Source organism: Condylostylus longicornis, unplaced genomic scaffold (assembly GCF_029603195.1).
Source record: "Condylostylus longicornis isolate FDR11 unplaced genomic scaffold, ASM2960319v2 ptg000042l, whole genome shotgun sequence".
In the NCBI taxonomy this organism is placed as follows: domain Eukaryota; kingdom Metazoa; phylum Arthropoda; class Insecta; order Diptera; family Dolichopodidae; genus Condylostylus; species Condylostylus longicornis.
Genome location: NW_026578011.1, coordinates 307,988 through 332,004, shown reverse-complemented (window position 1 = coordinate 332,004; position 24,017 = coordinate 307,988). Strand labels below are relative to the sequence as shown.

Sequence of the window (24,017 nt, the reverse complement as noted above, 5' to 3'; positions counted from 1 at the left end):
AAATGGTTAACAAAAAACTGCAACTTAAACGACGAATTAATAAATGTAATAATTATTGTGTTAGTGTGTCTTTATAAATACTCTGAATAATATCAGTTTAGGAAAACAATTGAATGAGCAGTGTTGCAGATATTTTCCAATAATAATAAAACTCTGCTTCGTATATGGAAAGAAACACAAACAAAACAAAATATACGTTATGTTAGAGTTTTTTAAATATGCGTACTTAAATGGATTTTTAGTACTGAAATTTATATACGAGTATGCGTTAGTGTTTGATTTAACTATGTAATTCATGTATTAGAAACAAATAAAAATTTATATAAGCAAAAGTTTGTGGAAGATATTTGAACCCGTAAATAACACTAAAGTGATAATATATCGGTCCCCTTCCTACTATAAAACTCACGATGAAACTATTCACTTTTAAATAAACTATTTATACAATTACAATTACAAATTTATATAGAGATATTGCCTGTAATATTTGTGTGTTTATATTTCCTATAGTGAGCTGAAAATAAGGACAACTTCCATTCTAATGACTTTATTTGAATTTTCAATAAATTAACTATTAAAAAGCAAATAAATTAAATAATGTTTCGACATACCCGGCTGTTAAATGGCTTGCAAATAATACGTAATGTACACATATCTATATTGTGTGTGCATCTATATTGTATATATATATATAGTGTGTGCATTATAAGAAACTGGAAAATGTAAAAAAGAAAATATTTGGAACATTTCAAATATACTGAATATAATACAGAGTGTGTTTTTCAATTGTGTCACTTAAATTGTGTGCTCCTATATATCGTATCTTGAGGTTGGGGATATGGAAATCCAGCAGTATTAAAACGGGCCTACTTGGTCAAAGTGTATCCTCGGAAAGCCATTTCAACCTAAACCTAGATCGTATATTATGCAAAGAAAATATTAAATTTAAAACTTTTTTCTTTAAAACTTGGCAAACAAGTCAAAAGAAAATTCGAAGAAAAGTTCCGCTCAGAATTTTAAATTTCATGCAGTGTGTATAGTAGGCGGCGCTGTGGCATATAAAGCATTTTAAGCGCCCAGATTATTTCAAAAGTAACCAAGGCCCTCTCAATTCATCAATAATTTTTCTCAGCTTAAACTTAAAGTACTCTATGAACTATTAAAGCGTTATAAATTTATGTAAGTACCCATCAACAGTAAAATCTAATTAATTTAACTGTTAAGAAAAATCTGTTATATTAATTAATATCTGTTAAGAAAAATAAAACACAACTTTTATATCCCGATTTACGGAAAACAATAACTAACTTATTCTATTGTTTGAGGTACTTATTTAAAACATTTTTCTCAACATAATAAGGAACACTCTCTCCAAATACTCGTTTAAATACTGCGAATTTTTAAATATTAAATATATATATAAGTGAAAACAGGACGTTTTGCTGAAATAATTAATTTTTCTTTTCTTTCTTTCAAATTTAATTTTTTGTGATTCAGTTTGGCCTTCTTTTTTTTCTCAGCTTGTACAAATTTATGCAGTTGGAATGAATGAAGAATTTTTCTTTCATTTTGGCTTACTCTCTTGTACACGACAATATTTTACTTTTATTTCTTTTTTTGTATTTTAGAAAATTAAACCAGGGCAGCAATTATTTGCTTTTGAACTCCCACCTGATATTGTCAAATTTATTCGATGAGAAAATAAAATTTAATTTTTGGAGTTTTGTTCTCTTTATTTTGATTTTCGTTTTTATCATGTTTCCTTCATATTAATTGAGAATTTTGTCTTTTAATACTTGGAGGATAAAAATAGTCTTCGACAAAATTTTTGGATTAACAACAATCAGAAGCAACTAATTTTGCTTTTGACAGTTAAACTTTATTAGTCAAATTCTCCAACCATTTTATTTTTATGAATGTTCGACGGTTGAATGCTCAATATTGTATGACTTTCTATACCATTTAGAAAATATATAATACAATTTTGACATTCATAATCAGTATATCGGCAAAATTATTATAAACAAACCTGTAATTATTATGAAAATAATTGAAAATGAAAGAATCGTTTTATTAAAAAATCACGATAAGCAAAATTATTCAATTATACCAAACTGGATTTGTCTACAGACAAAATTAACTACAAAAAGTTAATTTAAATGAATGGACCAGCCTGTGGGCCTCTTAGGTTCATCTGTTAACACCGTCCGATAATTTTCTATTGAGTTGAAACTACATTAATTAAGGAATTGTACGAGAAAATCAAAGATTTTTAAGTATTTTCAAAATTTTTATATTCTAACAGATTTTATGTCATTACTGTGCTTGTATTCTACCACAAATAGCACAAATTTTCGGTAAATTTTTCTATATACGAAAACTAAGAACAAATATGTGAAAAAAGTCATATTGTGTATGTCACCTAACTTAGTTTTCCCTCTCTATTTTTTTTTATTTTGAGGTCGAACAACGATATTACTTAATATTTGTCTTCAATAAATAATGCAAAAAGTAAATTTTAAGTATAACAAAAAAAACAAAAAGTCATGTGGTCCCATTTAATATTATTTGTGATGCCATAGGACATAATTTATTTTCAACGTCTACAGCGACTATAGGAATTGGGAGGAGGGGACCGAAGGAAATAATAAAAAACAGAAATTGCTTACCGTTTAATTTTATAACTAAACAACACAGTAAATATTTATTATTATAATATGGTTTTTGTCGTCCACCTTCTTTTTAAATGAACTCTACGAACGTCCCACTTAAACTTCAGTTGAATCTCAGTGAAAAATTTTCATCGTTCCATTGTGGTAATTTTATGTTTTCCTCAAAATAATAAGGATAAAGAGAACAAAAAACGGAAAAAAATTCTTGTTTTCCACTACCTACGACATTAATATAAAAAAGGATCAAAAAATTTTTTCCTCATAAAAATATTTTCAGAGTTCTTCATATTGTTATTTTTGAATTAAATTTAATTATTATTACCCGATTCCGGTATAAATATTAACTCGTACTTAGTTCAATGAGTGTGCACTATATTACCATTAGTTTTTATGGTATATTCAAAAATTATTTTACAAAAAAAAATGTAATTTAATATTCTTATGGTGTAACGCTTATGGTTTAAGAATGTCCTAATTAACGGTAATAATATGGTGGAGAAAAAATAAAGTCATTAATGTTTTATACTTGCACAATCAAAGGAAAGTATTATGATAAAATATTGAATTGCAATAAAGCTGGTATTGTTACAGTTGGTTTAGAAAAGTTAGGGAATAACTCATTCTTTATAAAAAAGTATTATGATAAAATATTGAATTGCAATAAAGCTGGTATTGTTACAGTTGGTTTAGAAAAGTTAGGGAATAACTCATTCTTTGTAACTAGTAATATAATAGGGAAATATTAAGAACCTTCAATAAAATTTTAGAATGACGTAAAAAAATAAATAACCACAACTACGTCGTAGCGGTAGTAAAATTTAAACTTAATTTTAGGAGCAAAAATAAAGATTCCTGATTTATTATTGTTATATTTGCTAAATTTTCAAATTGTTACATTAACGTAACAACAAATACTCGTAACAAAAAACCAAAAATTTACCATAAACAAAAAAGTTGCTGATTTCAACAATAATAATTGACGATCATTTTGACATATGGGTTACAATGACGAACAAATGTGTTTAATAATAATAGGTTATTATTACCACAACCACTCGCACAACTGAAATCTAAGTCTATCCAAGAAATCTATACTAACTTAGTTTTGATCCACGTATACTTAATAAAATTAACAAAACTTGACATTACTGATAAACCTATTCGAAATTCGGAAATACTGTATAAAATAAGAATAAACTGGCAAGATTTATTCTATATATATTAAAAGAGAACGGGAATAAAATGTTATTCCTTAAGAAAAGCTTCATTTTTGTTTTTTGTATTAAACGTATAAATACAATCTTAAGTATTAGATTAATTTGTTATACAACAGTATATTATAACGCCTATAGTATATGTATGTAGACATTATAATTTATAATTAAATAAGACTATAATTTAACACGGAGCATATAATAAGAAAACTTTTTTATTTTATTCCAATAGAATGTAAAAGGACACATATAAAAAGTGTCAAAGTAAAACAACAAAAATTTGTACCTGTACGTAATAACCACTAAAACATAAGAAACTTAAGTCATATAACCTTATTTACAACAAATTTGGGTAAGATTTTTGAAAATACACATATACAAGACACAAACAAATTTTATTAAAGTTTTATAATAAAATGTTAAGGTAATTTTAAAAAGTATTATTTTAATGAGAAAAAGTAGATAACTAATACCTAGTCACATTCCTGTTTATACTTTTATATGTTTTAACAAGCGTAAGAAATTCCGACAAACGGAATTGTTTACGAAAGAAACTTCGAATACAATGACGGCACATACTATATTTCATAATTGTTATTCGATTAGGTTTAAGGGACTTGTAAATCGAAAAATTTAAACTCTTAGGAGAACCTGAAAATGTTTATGAAATGTAGCTAAATTCTGAGGCACCAAAATGTTAAAGATTAATTACGTATCTGTTTATAAACATAACTACATTAAATATACAAATTGTCAAAAAAAAAAGAGTTTTTAATAATGTATTGTCATTTAAAGTCAGTGAGAAATATTGACCAGTAGCAAATTTAATTTTTGGGGTAAGGCAATTTAAATTTAAAAAATTTTTAGAGAAATCAATTTAAAAGTTCCTGACTACCATGCTGGTTACATTCAGTAAACATTTTGTAAAAAATCAGTAGTACCAACTATTTAAAAAAAGTACATAACAGTCATTGGCAGAAAATTTCTATATACAATACATACAATACAATATTTTATTAATACATAAAAGTAACTTAAATATGTATAGAAAAATTTCAATTCAAAAGAACACCCGAATAAAAGATGAACTCATTAATTTATTACTATATAATTATTTTAATTAAAGTTTAGGATCTTTCTAAATTACTTAAACAAAAACAAAAAATAGGAAGAAAGAAGTAGGAAGAACGTGTTCTGCAGAAGCTTCCTAATATTTTACATGGAACCAAACGAAATAATAAAAAATTTATAAGGTTTTTCAACCTGTAAACCACATGAATTCTCTACATAATAAATTAGGTAATTTTTCTTTTTCTTGCCCCAATGTTCTTTTCATTGTTTTTTCATTCGTTCCGTCAGATTTGATTGAATCACGTAAATAAGATTTACAGATTGTTTTTAATTACATTTTTATATTATTTTAGTTATTTGGAACAAAAATAAAATTTAAAAATTATTTACTTTTTATGTTAATTAATGTATATACAGCATTTTGTAATTTAATAGAATCAACGATAATAATAGTGATTATATTGATTGAAAATGATTATATTTTATTTTATTACCAAATTTTAGAAAAAAAAAGTTGATTGAAAAAGATATTTTCGTTTTTTGAGATCCAAATTGGATTTTAAAATTAACAATTAATTGAAATCGTTGATGAATAATGAAAATTGGGCAATTTAAAATTAATATATTGATTACATTTTTGTAAAATATTTGGCATGCATAGCCTTAATTACATTATCTTTAACTTAATACATAATTTATTAAAATTTCCTTATATAGATTAATTTTTACTTTTAATGGATCGTTCTTTTTTTTCAATTACAGAAAACGGACTGTTAAGCTACGAAAATCCAAATTATCACATGGATCCACAAAGAATTGAACGTAATTCTCATTTGTATGAGGAAATATTATCGGAATTACATCAGCAACAAAGTTCCTTAAAAAATCCAAATAAACCACATATTGTTAGTAGCCGTAAGGATTATGCCCGGATTGATATTGAATCAATGGGAGTTGATTTAAAAGAAAATTTCAGGCAAGTTTCAAATTGCATTTTTCTCTTTGTTTTTAAAAATACAGGTCAAAATCATCGAAGGATAAAGATAGGCGGTCATAAATTCCTAAAACTAGTCAAACTGACTAACCATTAGTTTTGTTCTATCGTGTTTTTGTGGCTATATTGAAGTAGGGCAAGGAAGTGCTGGCAATGCACTTTAGGCTAATTCAAAAGGTCTCGTTCGCTTCAGTCTTTTTGCCCAAACCCTCTCCCCTATAAGTCTGCAGGCCTCGATATTTACACACTGTTCCAAACATGCCCTATGTTTCATGGCAAAGTTCGTTATCTCCTCACTTTCTTGAACTTTATCATTTGGTTATATATCAACATCTTATTGTATGTTGACGATCCAGACTCACGACCTAGGAGTCAATTGTAGATTGTAGATTTGTGCAACGGGGCAACAATGCACCGCGACCACCGATAATGATCTATTGCACCCTCCTGATGAACTCAAGCAACTTGTGAGGACCAGAAGACCGTAACTCCGCTACCCTTAGAGCAAAGCTTCCCAGCACCTCCCCCCTCCTACGAGCAAGAGGATCACACTCCCCCAGGAGGTGCACTGAGGTCTCTCCATACTCCCCACAGAATCTGCAAGTATCCTCATTTTCCAGGCCCAGCCGACTGAGGTGTCCCCTAAGCCTGCAGTGACCCGTCAAAATGCCGGTGAGGACTCTCACCTGGTTCTTGCCCATCCCTATAATTTTCTTAAATCGCTTCTGGTCATATTCACCCAGGAGCTCTTTGGCTTGCCGCAGCCCCGGAAGACTTCTCCAGCGCTCCGACCGCCTTCTTTCTGATTCTTTCCTTAATTCCCAACGAATCGTATGTGGTCCAATCCCGCAGAAGGGCTCCGGCCCAAGAAGAGGTGTGCCTGCCCCCTTCCTCGCAAGCGCATCAGCGGCCTCATTTCCTTCCACGCCCACATGGCCCGGCACCCAACACATGTTGACCCAGTTGCATCTGCCTAACTCATTGAGCTTCTCAAGACAGCCCCATACTGCCGCCGAGGATACCGAAAACGAGTTCAGCGCTCCGATCGCAGCCCGGCTATCCGACATAATCATTATTTCCTTTCCCCGATACCCCTTTCTAGACTGAACCGTACGTGCAACTCAGCCCGACACACACTCGGAAAAGTTCCCATAGGTTCGGAGAATTTGGTCCTTGGCCCAAATACCCCCGCTCCAGTACTGGTCTTTGACCCATCTGCGTACCATCTAATAACGTGTGTTCCACCTGGGAGGCCCGAAAAGTCACGCTCCCAGTCCCTTCTGTTACTCAGCAACGAGGCAAAATTTTTCTCTAAGCTGTATCTCCCTACCATGTCGTCTCTAGGCATCGATAGGAGCGGAACCTCGCCGACAAGACGACCCCGATCTCTCACACCGATTATTCCGGCTCCATTTCTCCCCAACCTGAAAATGGCAGCCTTCGCTGCCATCTCCACAACAAGGTGCAAGGGGGTTAGTCCCAAAATCACCTCCATTGCCGCCGTTGGACAAGTTCTCATAGCCCCTGTGATGCAGACGCATGCGAGTCTCTGCAATCGTTCCAGGTTCCTTCTAGCCGTACCAAGAGCCACCCTTCTTGCCCATGCCACTGCTCCATAAGTTAGGAGCGGCACGACCATCATGGTATACTTCCACCACATGACAGACGAGGAGCAGGCCCACAACCTGCCCGAGATGGCCCTGCAACCATAAGTGCCCGGGTTGCCCGTGTACACACAGCTTCCTCGTGACTTCGCCAAAGAACTTGGAATCAAACACCACTCCTAAGTATTTGACCTCCGATTTTCTCTCTACAGCAGCTCCGCACACTTATATTGTGCGCAGATGCTTCAGCTTCCTTCTCCTAGTGAAAGGCACCAGGGTCGTATTGTCAGGGTTAAGCCTGTGGCCCACTGTATCGCACCAGGTCCGGGCCACCCGTAATCACCTTTGGATTATATCACAAAGAGTTCCCTCAAACTTACCTCTAGCGATGATGACTATATAATTGGCATAAGCCTGGACACCGATTCCCTGACGAAGCAGCTCATCAAGGAGTTCATCCACCACCAAACTCCACATTAGCAGGGACAGAACCCCATCCTGTGGACATCCCCTGGCCACGCCCATTCTTAGGGTGCTCTGCCCCACAGCAGTCTCTGCTACCCTCATAGCCAACATATTGGACATCCGTAGAGAGGTGCCATCATCCACGTCTCTACGCCTGAGGACGCCCGCAATCGCTTCATGAGAAGTGTTGTCGAAGGCCCCTCGATGTCCAGAAACGCGCATAGCGCCATCACTCCCTGTTCTATTGCGCTTTCTAGGGTACTGGCAAGGCGAAACAGAGCAGTCTCTGTTGACCTACCCGCCCGATACGCATGCTGGCAATAGCTCACCGGCCTCCTCGCCACCACCCCCACTCGGACATGGTTATCGATTATTTTCTCCATCGTCTTCAATAAGAACGAAGTGAATCTAATCGGTCTGAATGACTTTGGCACCATGTCCCTTCTTCCCACTTTGGAAATAAAGACAACCCTAGCCACCCGCCAGGACTCGGGAATGTATCCGAGAGCCAAGCTACTTCTTAATATTCTTATTAAGAAAGGCATAATTGGCTCCAGCCCGCGTTGCAGAAGTGCTGGTGAAATCCCATCCACTCCAGACGCCTTGAAGGGCTGAAAAGTGCCAACAGCCCACCTTATTCTTTCCTCCGTAATTATGCGCGAAGCTCTCCGCCAACCCTCATGACGTGGTGTTTTGCATTCCCACGCCCCGGATCCGACATACGGAGTACTGCCAGGGAAATGCGCCTCCAGGAGGAGAAGAGCCCTTTGCTCCTCGTTCTCCGTGTAGCCGCCATCCGGCCTCTTTAAAGAAGCAGTCACTGGCACCCGGTCTCTAGCCAGGGCCCTGTGTAGCCTCGCAGCCGCCGGCGTCTCCGCTATGCTCCCGCAGAATGATCTAAAGCTTATGCGCTTAGCCCTGCGGATCTCCTTGCTGTAGGCTATCAGGTTCATCTTGTACTCTTCCCAAGTACCCTCTCGCTTAGCTTTATTGAAAAGCCTGCGAACCCCGACTCTCAGGTCCACGCGGGGTCCACCAAGGTGCATCTGTGAAATCCCTTGGCACACTAATAGGGCAGTTCGACTCAAAAGCCTCGACCATAATTCCTCCGCGCTCCTCCACAGCCCTTTAGAACACCAGGGGATGCCTGGCCACAGTTGTAACCGAGGCACCCGACAGTTTTGCCTCCAGGTCCTTTCTGTATCCCTCCCAGTTTGTCCGCCTCGGATTTCTGAAAGAAGATTTCTCCTCCATCAACCCACCCAGACAAAACCGGATCATTCTATGATCTGACATAGAAGCCTCCCTCGATACCTTCCAGTCGCGTACCAGAAACCCCACATTTGGACTGCCGAATGTGATATCCAGTACCTGCTCTCTAACCCTAGTCACAAAAGTTGGGGCATTCCCTACATTAAATATTTCTAGGTTTTCTTTAACTACAAATTCTAATAAGGACTCACCTCTAGTATTGTTGTCGCTGCTCCCCCATGCAACGTGATGCGCATTTGCATCACAGCCCATGATGAGTGGCCACCTCTTCCTATTCCACTGCTCCACAAGCCTCATCAGGTGATTTTCCCTGCTTCAGGAAGCGCAGGTACCATCTGACACCTGCACCACTCAGTCCTCGTCTCCTCGGATCATCCAAGCCTCCAGGCTTCCTCCTTCTGCCCCCACGGTGCATCCTGGAAGGCTTGCGCCCACCATTGATAGCCTGCGAAGAATCGGAGGGCTTGCTCCGACTTTCCTCCATGGCATTCCTCCCTTTTTCGTTATTGCAAGGAGTACCACGGAGGTTAGTCTCCATTTCCTTTGCAACCCTCTCCTTTTTTGTTATGTCCAGTTGCTCCCGGACCATGACGGTGTTTTCCCGTCGTACCGATCTTTCTATTTTCTTTGTTTTATTTGTTCCATTTATGTTTTGGTCCCACGAATAGCTAGGGAAAGGGTAGTCCGCTACGCCAGAGCCCCGCATGACGTAGTAAGGTCAAAAATACTCTCTGAGGTGACCCGGTATCAAAGCGACTCCGTTCGCGGTAGCCAGTATACCCCCCGGCTACCAACTAGTCCACTAGGCACGGGTCATGAAACACCGTTGGATTGGGGGGGGGCTTATTGAAGGTAAGCTTACGCCGTTACTTCATGCCCAGGAGATTCTCTTGGTTTTCAGGTCTCACTTACGACCTTGTCGGCATGTTTGCACCTGCCACACACCACAGAGTCGTGGTATCCGCCGACATCGCTCCTAAGATCATTGACCCTACTTCAGCCCCTTCACCACGGCAAGGTGGAATCCCATCGAAGGAGTAGGAGTCAATAGTTTTCCCTATTTTTGTTTTCTAATTCTATTCTTTTTTTTCTTTTCATGCTCTTTCCATCTGAACTTAACATCCAAAGTCATACCTAAGTATTTCGCTGTATTGTGGATTGAGTGTAGTGGGTTCACTAAATTTTTGTTTGTGAAATTCATATGTACAAATTTAGATTTATTTAGCCTTATTTTCCATATATTTGTCCATTTACTTATATTGTTACTTGCTTCCTGTAATTTTTTTATCAATTCTTCAACATTTGATTGCACTGCCAATATTGATTTATCGTCTAAAAATGTAGCCAAAGTAGCACCTTTTAAATCTAGTAAACCACTTGTATAAAGCAAGTATAATATAGGACTCAGAATACTGCCTTGACGGGCACTAGCCCTAATTTCCCTTAACATAGAGTACTCGTCGTCCTGTTTGATTCGAAAAGCCTGTTACATAAATATGATTCAAGTAACTACACGAATTTCAAAGGTATAAATTTCTTAAGTTTAAATAATAAGCCGTCGTGCCAAACTTTATCTAACGCCTGACTACATCCCGAAATATTGTCGAGCATTTTTGCCTTTCCTCTAACCCCTTTTCCACAATATTTGTTATTCTGCGTACTTCAATCAATTGTTGCATGCTTTGTTGTAAAACCTAACTGATGATTTGGAATCAATTTTTTATTTTCTATTACAGGCATCAACCTTGTTAACAACAATTTTTCAAAATGTTTTGATATTATTGGTAATAGACAAATCGGTCTATATGACTTTGCCTCATTCAAGGGTTTCCCCGATTTTCCTATCAAAAAAACTTTTTAAGCAGTAGGAACGTACCTAAGGTTAACTACTACATTTATCATTTTTTTTCAAAAATGTCATAGCTCTTCTCGACAACTCTTTTAATAGTAGTAGTAGCAGTAGTAAGAGAGGGGGGCTCCACCCGTAAACTCGCGCGAAGCCCATGCACTAAGCTATCAGAAGAGGCCCATCGGCGGCCTCCAAAACCAACACTCGACAACCCCCATGCAATCCAATCCACAAGACCCCCTATCCAAACTAGCCAATCTTCCTAGGAAAGCCCAAAAGTCGCGCGAGAGACACCCCAGATACGTCCCCCAGACCATCATAAAAGTTAGCTCCCAAGATAGTTTTTTCTCTTCCACACTAAAAGCGGACAGGCACAAAGAACATGTTCTACATCCTTCACCTCCGCCACATCCCAACATCCACGACTTACATCCATTGTAGCGACCCCAAACTTCCTGGCCATTTTCCCCAAAAGACAATGCCCCGTCAGGACCCTACGAGTGTGCTGAGATCAGCCCCACCATACCTCAACAGCATCCTCGTTGTTTTGGTCACCCTACACGTGTGAGCCTCAAGACGTCAAGATACGCTCTTAGCGGCAGAAGCATCGACCCATCTACAATGTCAGCATCCCCGCCTGCTCTAGTCCTCTCAAGACGATCTGTCATCTCATTACCCAGTAACGCGCTGTGGCCGGAAGCACAATCACCCTGCGCATATTGCAAAGTGCCTCGAGTGCCCTCCTGCATCGACTCACCAAAGTCGACCCAACCTAATATGACGCGAGGGCTCCAATCGCCGCCCTACTATCCACAAAAATTGCCAGCTCGCATCCCCCCACCCGTTTAGTGGCAGCCAATTCCCCCGCCTGAGCACCGCCAAAATCTTTGCCTGAAAAACCCCACATTCATCAGGCAACCAAATCGATAGCTCTATCTCCGACTCTTCGGAGAAGACCCCCGCCCCCGTACCATCCATGGTCCTAGAACCATCCGTATAGATGGACAAGCCCTCATGCATGCATAGCCCTTGCTTACTCTCCCTTTGTGGAATCACAACCCCGTAATCAACCCTCCAGTCGGTATATGGCACCACAAAGTCAGATATAATGTACATAGGCCGCATTCCATATTCTACTAGAATCCTACTGTGTGCCTATCCCCTGTTTTTAAGTATGCCTATCGCTTGTAGCCTCAAGGCACTCCTCGCAGCCACTGCTTTCACTTGCTCACTCACCGAATCCAAGTCGAGAATAACCTCCAAGCCAAAATGGGTGTAGCACGTAATGCACCAGTTACCCCAACACACGCCATACGTTGCACTTATTTGATCCGCATACGCTTACTTGAGCCGCACTCAGCCGCTACCACCTTTGTAGTAAGCATTTGCCCTATCCATCTGATTATATTTTCCTCTACCCCTAGATTCTCAAGAGCGCTTACGAAAGCCTCAACTCGCACATTACTGAAAGTACCCTCAACATCCAACAAAGCAGCCAAAGTATACTCCTTGTACTGCAAAAACACTTTCACCTGTGTGACCACCGCGTGCAGCGCCGTCTCCACAGATCACCCTCTTCTGTAGGGCTGCTGGTCATTTGACAGACTCGACTCCCTTTCCTCATTTCTTATATAATTTTCTACTAACTTCTCCACGGTCCTCAGCATAAAAGACGATAAGCTGATTAGTCGGAAATCCCTCGCACTGACAGGGCTATTTCTACCAGGCTTCGGCACAAAAATCGTCCTCACTTCTCTCCATTTCCTTGGGACATACCCCATATACAGGCAGCTACGAAAGATTACCACCGACCAATCGATGATAAAGCTCGGTGCCCCCCGCAGGATAATAAGCCGCACCTCATCCGTTTCCGGAGACTTGTAGCGGCCTCCCCCATCCGGTATCCTCTCCCCTGAAAAACTTTCTTTTCCCAAAACTCGTACGGCCTCCGTTCTTCTCCTCGGGACCCCTCTGGCTTTAATTCTTCCTGTTACCCGGGAATTGATCCCGAAAAGTGAACCCCATCAGCTCCTTCAACGTTTCTATACTATAGCCAGCCCTAGTAACATCATCTCTTTTGACAAAACGAGGTATCAGGGGCTCCCCCGATAGTAGCTTCCTTAATCTTGCAACCTCATTGGTATTTTCCAATGACCGCAAGACCACTGTTTGGCCTTCCTGATTGTGTACCTAAATGCCCTCAGTTCCTTCTTATATTCATCCAACATGGATGGCCTGCTTCGGTAAATTATGTAGCCTCCTTACCGTCCTTCTGGATTCACCAATTTCGTTACACCACCATGATGATTTACTGCACTTTGCAATTGGCCTTGAAGGCCCCCGCATAGCCGTACTCTGGCACTCAACCGCACTGTCAATTGACTTACCCCTTCTTATCAGTTCTTGTACCGGCCCGTCCGTGGCATATTCCAGGGCCGCCGAGTACCCATCCCCATTTGCCTTTCGGGGGTTCCTAAATGGCGCCCGCACTATCCAATGGCAAATTTATCCTAAAACGAATACAGCAATGGTTCGAGAGCGAAGACTCCTCCGATACCATCCAGTTATAGCGGTATAGAACCTCACAACTATTCCTAATGACGAAAAAAGGGTCGCAGCCCCTATTACATACACAAAGGTTAGTACCATTAACAACTCTTTTAATATCTCAGCAATAATGAGATCGAAACTTGGGGCCAGGTTCGATTTAAGCGACTTTATTGCTTGGAAAATATCGTTTTAATAAATAAAACCATAGTGCTTTCATCCACATAAAAATCATCTACGAAAGAAATACTAGAATTCAGTTAACATGATTGAAAAATGCCTTCCCAGTTTACTTCCAATTCAGCTTTATTTCTTTTGCTTTTTGCCCATGATCAGTCTTCTTTTTTCAGCGAATCCCCCGCTTTATCGTCTTCTTGGTACTCTTCGTTGCTTTCTACAACAAATAATTCGTTTCTTTAGTTGCCGTATATAATTCTCGTATGATACTGATTCAAAATTTTCTATTTTTCATTTGATTGTTTGAAAAAGTCTATTCCCAATCATTTTGTCATCTGGGTGACGCGACTCTTGCCATATACATCTAGCCTTTCTCTTTTGCACTATTAAATCAGTTATGTCCTTAGCACAACTAATACTTGATATAGGTTTCAAGTCAAGGAATCTTCAATTTTTGCAGGCGACTTTTTGAATCAATTTGATAAAATCCTCCACCTTAAAATCTAGTTGATCTCTAGTCTGCAATTTAGCATTAAGATTTATATGTCTAATAACATCATGGTTGAAGTCTACTCAATCCGTGGTTTCGTTGACTAAAGTAGATACGCTCCGTTCGTAAGCTATTTTCTCACTAAGGGTTATGGCCATTCCCTTTCATTCTCTTGTTCTGTAATTTCTTGACCACTAAACAGCGCCAGTAACTAGCATGGTGTACCAAATTGCAGTTTGTTGACCACATCAGATTTTTTTAAATTTATTTATGACATCTACACATTTGAATCCCCTTTGGATAAGTTCTTACTTAATATCCTGTGGCTCACATAATGGATGTAGGTTTCTAACTATTACTTTAATTGCCCTCCTCTATTTATTTTCATAGGTACGTCATTCCAATTTTGCCCTATTAAAAACTTTAATTAATTGCCTATATTCATTTTCATTTTAAACATTTATTTTCAGTTGATCGTTGTTCATCATATTTATCTTCACGTTAATTCTTTCCCTTTGAGGATCCTTATTAGCTGCGTGTAATATAACATTATATAACCATAGCGGAGGTTTATGTTTTTTAAGTTGAGCTTTCTTCTTTGGTGGAGATTTCTCAACCCTGGTGCTATTAATTACTAGTGCCGGTCCTATTTCTGGTGAAGTCTTGGCTTTTCACTTCTTTGAGCTTCTTTTGGTTTTAAGAATCCAATAGGTTTCTCTAACCAAATCTTCCTCATCTGTTTCATTCACAATCACTCCTATTTTGTCCTTGTCGGTGCCATTCGAAGCTGTATTCTGCTGTTCCAATAATCCTAAAATTTCTGCCTTAAGTTTGAAGCTCCTTACACAGGTTCTTCAAGTCGCTTATACGTGAATCGACCATTGGTCCCTGATGAAACGGTCTTTTACATTACCTTCAGAGGTTTTACTTTTGTTGTCTTCTTAAGACCTTCTTTTTGTATGACCTTTTATGGTTTGTCTTCTAACTTCCTCCATAGGAGGAGACCTTGCAACCCTTAAGCTCTTGCCAAACGGGTTCATTTAATTCTCTAAGTGATCTTTTTTTTCCACTGGCGACTTATGTGAACATCTTAAACATTCAGTCAAGCCCTCGCCGACAGCCGTGGCCTCTGCCGATACTTTAATAAATATCCCTACCGCATATATATTCTTATTATTGAAATTTTATATTTGTTATGAGTTATATGGCCACTGCCGTCCCTCTAGGATCAGACGCAGACCAGGAAGCAATCCATTCTGGATCAGACGCGCATGAATATACCGGATTTTAGTGGCTTCGTACTATAAGCATGCCTACTATATGTATTTCTATTCCCCAACCCACTGGGTTTTGATTCGCTAAAAAACTTTTTAAAACTGATAATCTTTACAACCTGTAGTATAAAAGTTTTGAGCATCACATTGTACAAATAATTTTGAGAATTTTTAAGTTTATCATCGTGAGATGAAATTAAAATGTTTTCAAATAGTTAATGACAGTTTGCTATCTCGGACTATTACTTTAATATCATGGTTTGGGATGAATTTATAAAACAAAATTTTTACATTGATTTCCGCATTTAAAACAGATATAATCTAATATATATGCCCTAATTTTAATTTTTTTCCTTTACATACCATAATATATAGTGCATCAGAAAAACATTTACTTTATGATACATCACCATCTGAATCAAAAACTAAATCAGATCAAAAAGAACGTGAAGATTTAAAAAATTCCATAGATTTAAATAATAAATCAAACAAGGATATTAAAGAAAAGGACAATAATTCATTGCCTATAAAATATATATCGGGTAATTTAAATTCTGATGATTTATATGCACTACCAAATAAATCGGCAACAACAACAACCACAACACCATCTACAGGAGTTACTGTAAATAATCGTAACAATAAAGATTTTAATAATGAATTGGTAGATGAAATTGCACCAGAAGATGATGTTATAGATTATGATGGTAGTGGTGATGTAGAAGATGAAGCAAATCAAAAAAGTAAATTAACAAATCGTACCAGAATAAATGAAAATAATAATCGGAGTCAACAGCAACAACAACAACAGCAGCAACAACAACAATTTCAAAATGCTAATGAATATGATGATGAAGAAGGTGATGAAGAGAAAGGTAAAAAAGAAGAAATTGAAGGAATTGAAGATAAGGATGCTAATAAAGATTTGCCACCTGGATGGGAAAAACATGAAGGTTTGTTGTTTATTTCGTTTCTTTCTTATTGTTCTGTTGCTTACAAAATAAATATAAAATTTCTGCATGATTTTGTAATGGTGAATGGGGATATATTTTGGTAACCTGATATATGATGCAGACTTAAATTTTAGGTTAAGTAACATAAAAATTGCATTTTTCTATTTTAAAAATTGCATTATTTTTTTTGTTTTCCCCCAGGATTTTATTACGCTTATTGACCTTTATTTATACCTAATATACTTGTGTATACAAAAGCCTTTCACTGTTAAAATTAAATAATTTAATTAATCCAAATAATATTGACGTAAATTTGTTATTTTTTAATTAGAACAATATAAATTTTATGTTACTATCATTAACATAATAAAGCGATAAATAGATGAAGTATTTCGAGGACGTAGCGCCGCAGGGAATGACTTTTCCTGTGGATCAACACTAGACACTCACGGATAACGTCCAACAAACCTCCGAAATCAATGTCCCATTAGGAGAGTCCTGAGTGCACTTATATACTCTTAATCATTCCTAACATTTTCTTATAAAACTTCAAGTCGGTATTAAACGAGCTTTAGAAGGTATTAAGCTCCTTTTTGAGCTATCGACTATTAACATTTTCTAATTAGAATTAAAACCCTGGGCAAGTTTTTCCCAGCCCCATTTCTTTTATTTTAAAGGGCTCCTGTGGCTGCCTTCACCCCGGCCCCTGATTTTGCTGTAGAGCATAATTGGTACCTATAAGGTAGTGATAGTTTTATCAGCTCTACTCCTAAGTTGTAACTCCAAACTCAGCTTTCTATTCAGGACCAACTCCAGATATTTGACCCTACTGGGTTGCAAAATCAGCAAGTTTTCCTCTTTGCCCTATGAACTTTTCCATTATTTTTTGTAAGAGTCCTATCCCAATCGCTACTATCTATTGTCAGAGGTTCTTTTAGGCCCTTCCGCGCCTTTTCATTTCGATAAGTTTGCCATTCTAACACGTTATGTTCCTTATCGACTTACCCCTTATTGTTGGGCGGCTGTTTTAGTTGGATTGGTTAATCAAGAGTCACAGGTCGGGGAAATCTACGGGGAGATTTTGTCAAACACATACCAGTTTTATATTTGGAGAGTCACCAAAGGACTAGTTATGATAAGATCTAAGACCTACCTGCATACTGAATATATAAAGGTTGGTCCAACAGGCTTTTGGACGTCTTATTTGTGTAACTTCATATTGCAGTATAACGCATATTTGTAATTCGCAGTTTGTATGTAAAATATGACATGATTTTAATGCAATTCATAAAGTTGATTTAAAAAAACTGAATTTTCAGTTTTTATTGAAGTATTCATTTTAAATAATAATTTATATAATGATCTCAACAAAATTTTGTTTGAATCAAGGTAAAACTCTCAAAATAGGTAATTTAAAATAATTTTGTTGATCTTCGTCTTTAAAACAAAAAATTAAAATATTACATTTTTCTCTTCTTAAATTCATTTGCTTTTTCATTTTTGTTTAATCTATCTACCTGTTCATATACATATTCAGATAATGATGGACCATATTATTGGCATATTAAATCTGGCACCATACAAAGAGAACCACCAATATGGCCAAAATGTGGTAATAAAGAACTTAAAACTCCTGTAACAACATCATCAACAATGAATCCAACATTTATACCACATCGTAGTCCAAATAATAATATTTCATCATTTCAAACACAATTTTATGGTTCAAGTGGTGGTACTATAGGAGGTGTTAGTGGTAGTGGTGGTAATATTGTTGGAGGTAGTTGTGGTTTAAATGGTACAAGAGATATTATGACAGGAAGTCGAATATCAGTAGTAAGTATTAGTTAATTTTTTTTTTTTTTTTATAATCTTATATATTATATTTTTCTTTATGGTGTGAAAGAAAACAAAAATGAAATTTATTAGATTATACGGGGGGTAATTGAGTGTATATTATATAAGTATTAATAGAGAACAACTTAAGTATGGCAATGAATTCTAATTAAATGCCACTCTACCAAAATTACACAGTAAGGATGTGTATATGTACATTTATACGTATATTATTTTTCCTTTTTGTGTTTATTACTTTGAAGAAGATTTGATTACCTTGTAGATACGAATATATATATTGAGTCTAATATTATTTTTGGTTGGGAATTTGTTGTTTCTTCAACTTTGTCTAATTACGACCACTTCTTTCGTTAATAATATGGTTAACAAAAAACATATTTTGTTTACAAATAAATTAATAGAAAAATATTATAAATTTCTACAACTTGAACTTTAAACTTTAATTTATTATAACAAATTAATATTTTGGTTGCGAAGACTGAAGTATGTTAGAAATAGATTACAAAATTTTAAAGAGACTTATAGTTTGCCTTTGTTTTTAATAAACTATTTGAAATACTCAGATTAACATGTTTACGTAACAAAATTGTAAATGATAATGATTAATTAACAATAAATCATTATTTTAGATTTTATAATAATAAAATCATAAATTTATTATTCTTTGTTCTTCATCACTTTTAAAATTCCAACATTCACTCAAAATGAGATTACGTGTCAATTTACATAAAATTTAGTTATAAATTTTCGTCTGCTATACTAATATCTACTCCTTTATTTTAAAAAATTCCAATACAGTGTTTAAACGTTCCAAAATTGCAATTGATAAATGAAATGATTTAAAATTTATTACAGTTTACCTCTAGAAGTATGTTATATTTTTAGTAAATTATGTGCTCACGTTGCGGTCTTTACCTATTAAAATTTTGAAATGAAAATTCCACTTTTTTCAAAATACACATTTAATATTGATATAACCTAAAATATACGAGTATCAGAGTAAAATAAAATATTTACAAAACTATATTTTAAACGATATTTTACATCGCTTTAATTTCACTGACATTAATATTAATAAAAATTTCAAATCGTATTCAAACACTTTGCCGCTTACTGTTACAATACGCAATGACGATCACTTTATACTATTGTTAAAATTATGCCGCAAATAGTGTAATCAAAATATATATGAAATAACCTAACCGAAGGTCGATAGAGATGACATTTACATATCAAAATTTATAAAACATTTTGGAAAAAAAAAGTACCAGATTAAAATGCTACATTTTGAATAATGTTTCGGAAATATGTAAACAAAATCAAAACTGTTAAAAAAATTTTTTCACCTACTAAAAATATGCAACATCTGTCAACGAAATTCAATTTAAATTGAATTTTTACTTTGCTATAATAATGTGTTAGGTGCTATATGGGTTTGCTGTCTGTCTATATCCTATAATAACATAGAGATGAGAATTATTTTTATTTTTCGTTTCTGAAAATATGCAATAAATTGCCATTTCAATAAAAATCAATAAAATTTATTTTATATTTTTTTTCTTCATTTTTTCCTAATTTTTTATTTTTTTTTCCCTATATTCTTAATACTGAATCGTTTTTTGTTGTCCTTTTTAAGGATTCACAAGGTTTATCGGTAACTCGTAGCAATACTATTAGTTCTTCATTGGACCAAGAGGAGGAGCGGAGAAGACGTGAAGATTTATCTTATAAGTAAGTTTAAATTATTTTTTTTTATTTAATTTTTTCTTACTATTTTTTTATCCTTTAAATTAAAATAAGCATGTATAGAAGGTTTTTAAATAGATTTTTGCGTTTCATGAAAAATACTTTTGTGCTCGTTTCACAACGAATGAAAAATAAGTGAAGTATAGAAAAAATATTAAAAATTTATACTTACTACAATATCCTGGTAGTAAGCGCAATTATTTCCTTTAATGCAATAAATTTTGCGACCGTACATAGAAAAAAACAAAGCTGCAAGTTTAAAATGCGATTTGATTGTTGCTTCGACTTTTTATGTTAAAGTCAACAAAGTATATATTATAATTTTATAACTAATACCTATATATACCTAGTATATAACTAATTACTAATACAATTTTTAGTTGTTTACTTTATTATTCATTTCTTATGAGAATAACAAATGGAAATTCCTTCATACGTAATTTAAGGAACAAGTGAAGGCAGGAAAATTAAAACAAATTTTTATTGAACTAGATACGAACCGACAACCTACTGCTTTCTAGGCGGACATTGGTGAAGCAACCTCAACTGAAAGATCTTGTTCGGGTTATGAAAAATATATAATATACATGCGAAACTTCACCTTTCTTCCCAAATATTTTTAAACAAAAGTTTCATCCACTCTCCATTATAATGCCGCACTGTTTACAAAATCACCCTGTATACGAGTATTTTTTCTTTTACAAAATAAATAAATACAACTATGTATAGTATTTTTATACGTACAATGCATACATACACATATACAAAAATATATTACGCTTTTTTTTTAGACGGCGAAGTTATCCTTTAAAATCCGATTCAGATAGACCAATACGTTTTGCGGTAAGATCACTTGGTTGGGTTGAAATTGCTGAAGAAGATTTAACACCAGAAAGGTCATCAAAAGCTGTTAACAAATGTATTGTAGATTTATCATTAGGAAGAAATGATTTATTAGACGTTGTTGGTCGTTGGGGTGATGTAAGTATTTTATTTTATAATTTTTTTTATGACAAAATAGATTGGTTATGCTTATAAAAATTATATTGAAACATGATTATATTAAAAAAGTGTTTGTAATATAAGATGCATTAAAATGCATCAGCTTTGTGTAAGATTTTTAAGGTTATCGTTGTAAAAATCGAAGTATTTAAAGAAACTTGTAATAAGCATTAATTTTTCATTTCAAATAAAATTCAGAAAACAAGTAAATTATTCGAAAAGGAAATTCTCAAGTTTAAAAAAAAACTTGGTTTAATATTTCTACGTTAAGTACAAAATACTTGTAATATTAAAAAAGTAAACCTTCTTCTTAAATTCCAAAGTATTTAAAGTTTCTTTTATATTTTCATAGTCTGTTATTTGTAGATGAATCGTAAATGAAACATTTTGAAGTGCACTTATTTCGAGGGTACATTGTACATAAGTTATCCTTATATCCTTTGAACTCTACATGAATGAGATGGAAAATATGATTTTACTTTTATACATTTTTTTTTTTTTTTTTTTTTTTTGTTTTTTTTACCGAGAGGAAGGGTGAAAATCTCGAAAGACACTGCCAGACGAAAAGCAGTAGTGTGGAACTTTAATCCACTAAAAAACACCCTCCTCAAAATAAACTATAAAACTAGTCGAAAACGACAAACCATTCATTTTGCTCTAACCTTTTTGATTATTTACAAGCTTTTGATCTGGCACAATAGCGTACTAAGTACTCATTGTTCCAGATAAAAAACTCTAAACTAACTCGAGAGGTCTCGTACGTTTAAGTCTCCTAACAAAGTTTTGATTGTCAACCAATCGAGCCGCCTCGATATTGACATGATTGAATAAACGCATTTTATGATTGGCTGCTTGCTTTTTAATTTCGTCTGTGACACTTAGGATCGTGAGATCCCTGTGTATATCGGCATTACGGACATACCAAGGGGCGTTTACAATGTCCCGTAATACTCTATTTTGAAATCTTTGTATAGATTGGATATGAGTCTGCGCAGCGCAGCCCCATAACTGATTACCGTAAGCCCAGACAGGCTTAAATATTTGATTATATATCAAAACTTTGTTGTATATTGTCAATTTGGAACGCCTCCCCAAAAGCCATTCGAACTTTCTGTATTCCTTTCTGTATTCTGTATGTGCTCCTTTCATCTGAGCTTCGCGTCCAACGTCATTCCCAAATACTTCGCTGTGTTTGCGGACGGAATCAAGACGCCATTAATGAAAATGAATTATCAATTTTCCTATTAGTGAAATTTACGTGTACTGATTTCACCTCGTTAAGTTTTATATTCCACTTTCTAGGCCATTTTGAGATCTCATCACTGGCCCTTTGCAATTTTTGTGTAGATTCATTTTCATTTCGTCCTATTGCGATAACTGCTGTATCGTCAGCAAATGCAGCTGTTGTCACTCCTTCCGATTCAGGAATATCACACGTATATAGCAAGTATAGTATCGGGCCCAATATACTCCCCTGTGGTACCCCCGACTTGATATCCCTAAGCGAAGAGTACTCCTCTTCCTGTTTAACTCGAAATACCCTATTAGTCAGGTAAGATCCGAGCAGGTCAACATACTGCCTTGGTAGCAATCGCCTAAGTTTTTTTATTAATCCACAATGCCAAACCTTATCGAAGGCCTGGGCTACGTCCAAAAATATGATAGAACATATTGTTTTTTCTTCCAGTGAATTTTCTATTAGGTCAGTTATTCTATGAATCTGATCTATGGTTGAATCGTTGCGGCGAAAACCAAATTGATGATTCGGGATTAACTTTTTACTTTCATTTATATGCTGGAGTCTTCTCAATAAAAGTTTCTCTATCAGTTTTGAAATCATAGGCAACAATGAGATTGGTCTATAAGAAGTCGCCTTGTCTATAGGTTTGCCAGGTTTGTGCAGCATGATTATCTCTGCAACTTTCCAAATTTCAGGCACGTAATTGAACCTTATACACGCATTTATTAGGCGCTTAAGCATCGTTATACCCCTTTTGGGTAATTCTTTCAAAATATCGACCGTTATTAGGTCAAATCCTGGGGCCTTTTTAGGTTTAAGAGTCCTGATTTCTTCTATGACCTCTCTTTCCTTGACAATTGGAATAGTCACGCTATCCCCAACAAAAGCAGATTCCTCATTTTCATACACGCTCCGGCTGTCATGCGGGCAGAATATATCGGCCAAATGATCCGCAAACGCATTTGCCTTGTCCTTGTCAGTTTTTGCCCACGTTCCATCTTTGTTTTTAATAGGAGCGAGATGTTTGATAGGTTGCTTCATTTTCTTTGTTGCCCTCCACAGTGAGTAATTGGTTTTCTCACACGCCGTCAAATTTTGAATATAATCAGCAACCGAATCCTCTTTGTATTTTCTAATACAGCGTCTTAGTTGCTGCGATTCATGATTATATCTGGTTTTATCAGCAGGATCACGCGTTTGTTGCCATCTTTTTCTCGCCCGCCTGTTTCGTTTTACTTTTGCTAGTATATGTGGGGGATAGTTAATGCCCCCCCTCATAATAACGTTAATTTTGGAACTACTCCAAGCCGCATTTTGAATAATTTTAGTAAAGTTTTCGGCCTCCTCATCTATGTGCTGGGTCGTTCTTATTCTTTTCCTTAGATCTATTTGACATTCAATCTCTAAGCGAAATCTTGACCAATCTGTAGTTCCATTTGTCAGCGCAGGTTTCGCTCTTTTCATAACTATATTTTCCTTAAGTACAAGAATAACCACCGACTGATCGGAGTCAAGATCGTAGTTATCATGTACCCCGATGAAATTTTTCGCAATCCGTTTCGTCATGAAAAAATCTATTAAATCTGGACA

The 24,017-nt window shown here is 35.7% G+C and overlaps 1 protein-coding gene across 4 annotated transcripts in view; it reads left to right on the top strand.

Moving 5' to 3' along the window:
- Nucleotides 1-24,017, top strand: part of LOC129609965 (amyloid beta precursor protein binding family B member 2-like) — a 285,959-nt gene that overhangs the window by 250,035 nt on the left and 11,907 nt on the right. For all 4 annotated transcript variants that reach the window (XM_055522249.1, XM_055522246.1, XM_055522247.1 and 1 more), the window contains 5 exons: nt 5,720-5,933; nt 16,005-16,582; nt 18,120-18,418; nt 20,076-20,170; nt 20,977-21,166. In XM_055522249.1, the coding sequence (XP_055378224.1) occupies nt 5,720-5,933; nt 16,005-16,582; nt 18,120-18,418; nt 20,076-20,170; nt 20,977-21,166 (1,376 nt within the window). The remainder of the gene's footprint in view (nt 1-5,719; nt 5,934-16,004; nt 16,583-18,119; nt 18,419-20,075; nt 20,171-20,976; nt 21,167-24,017) is intronic.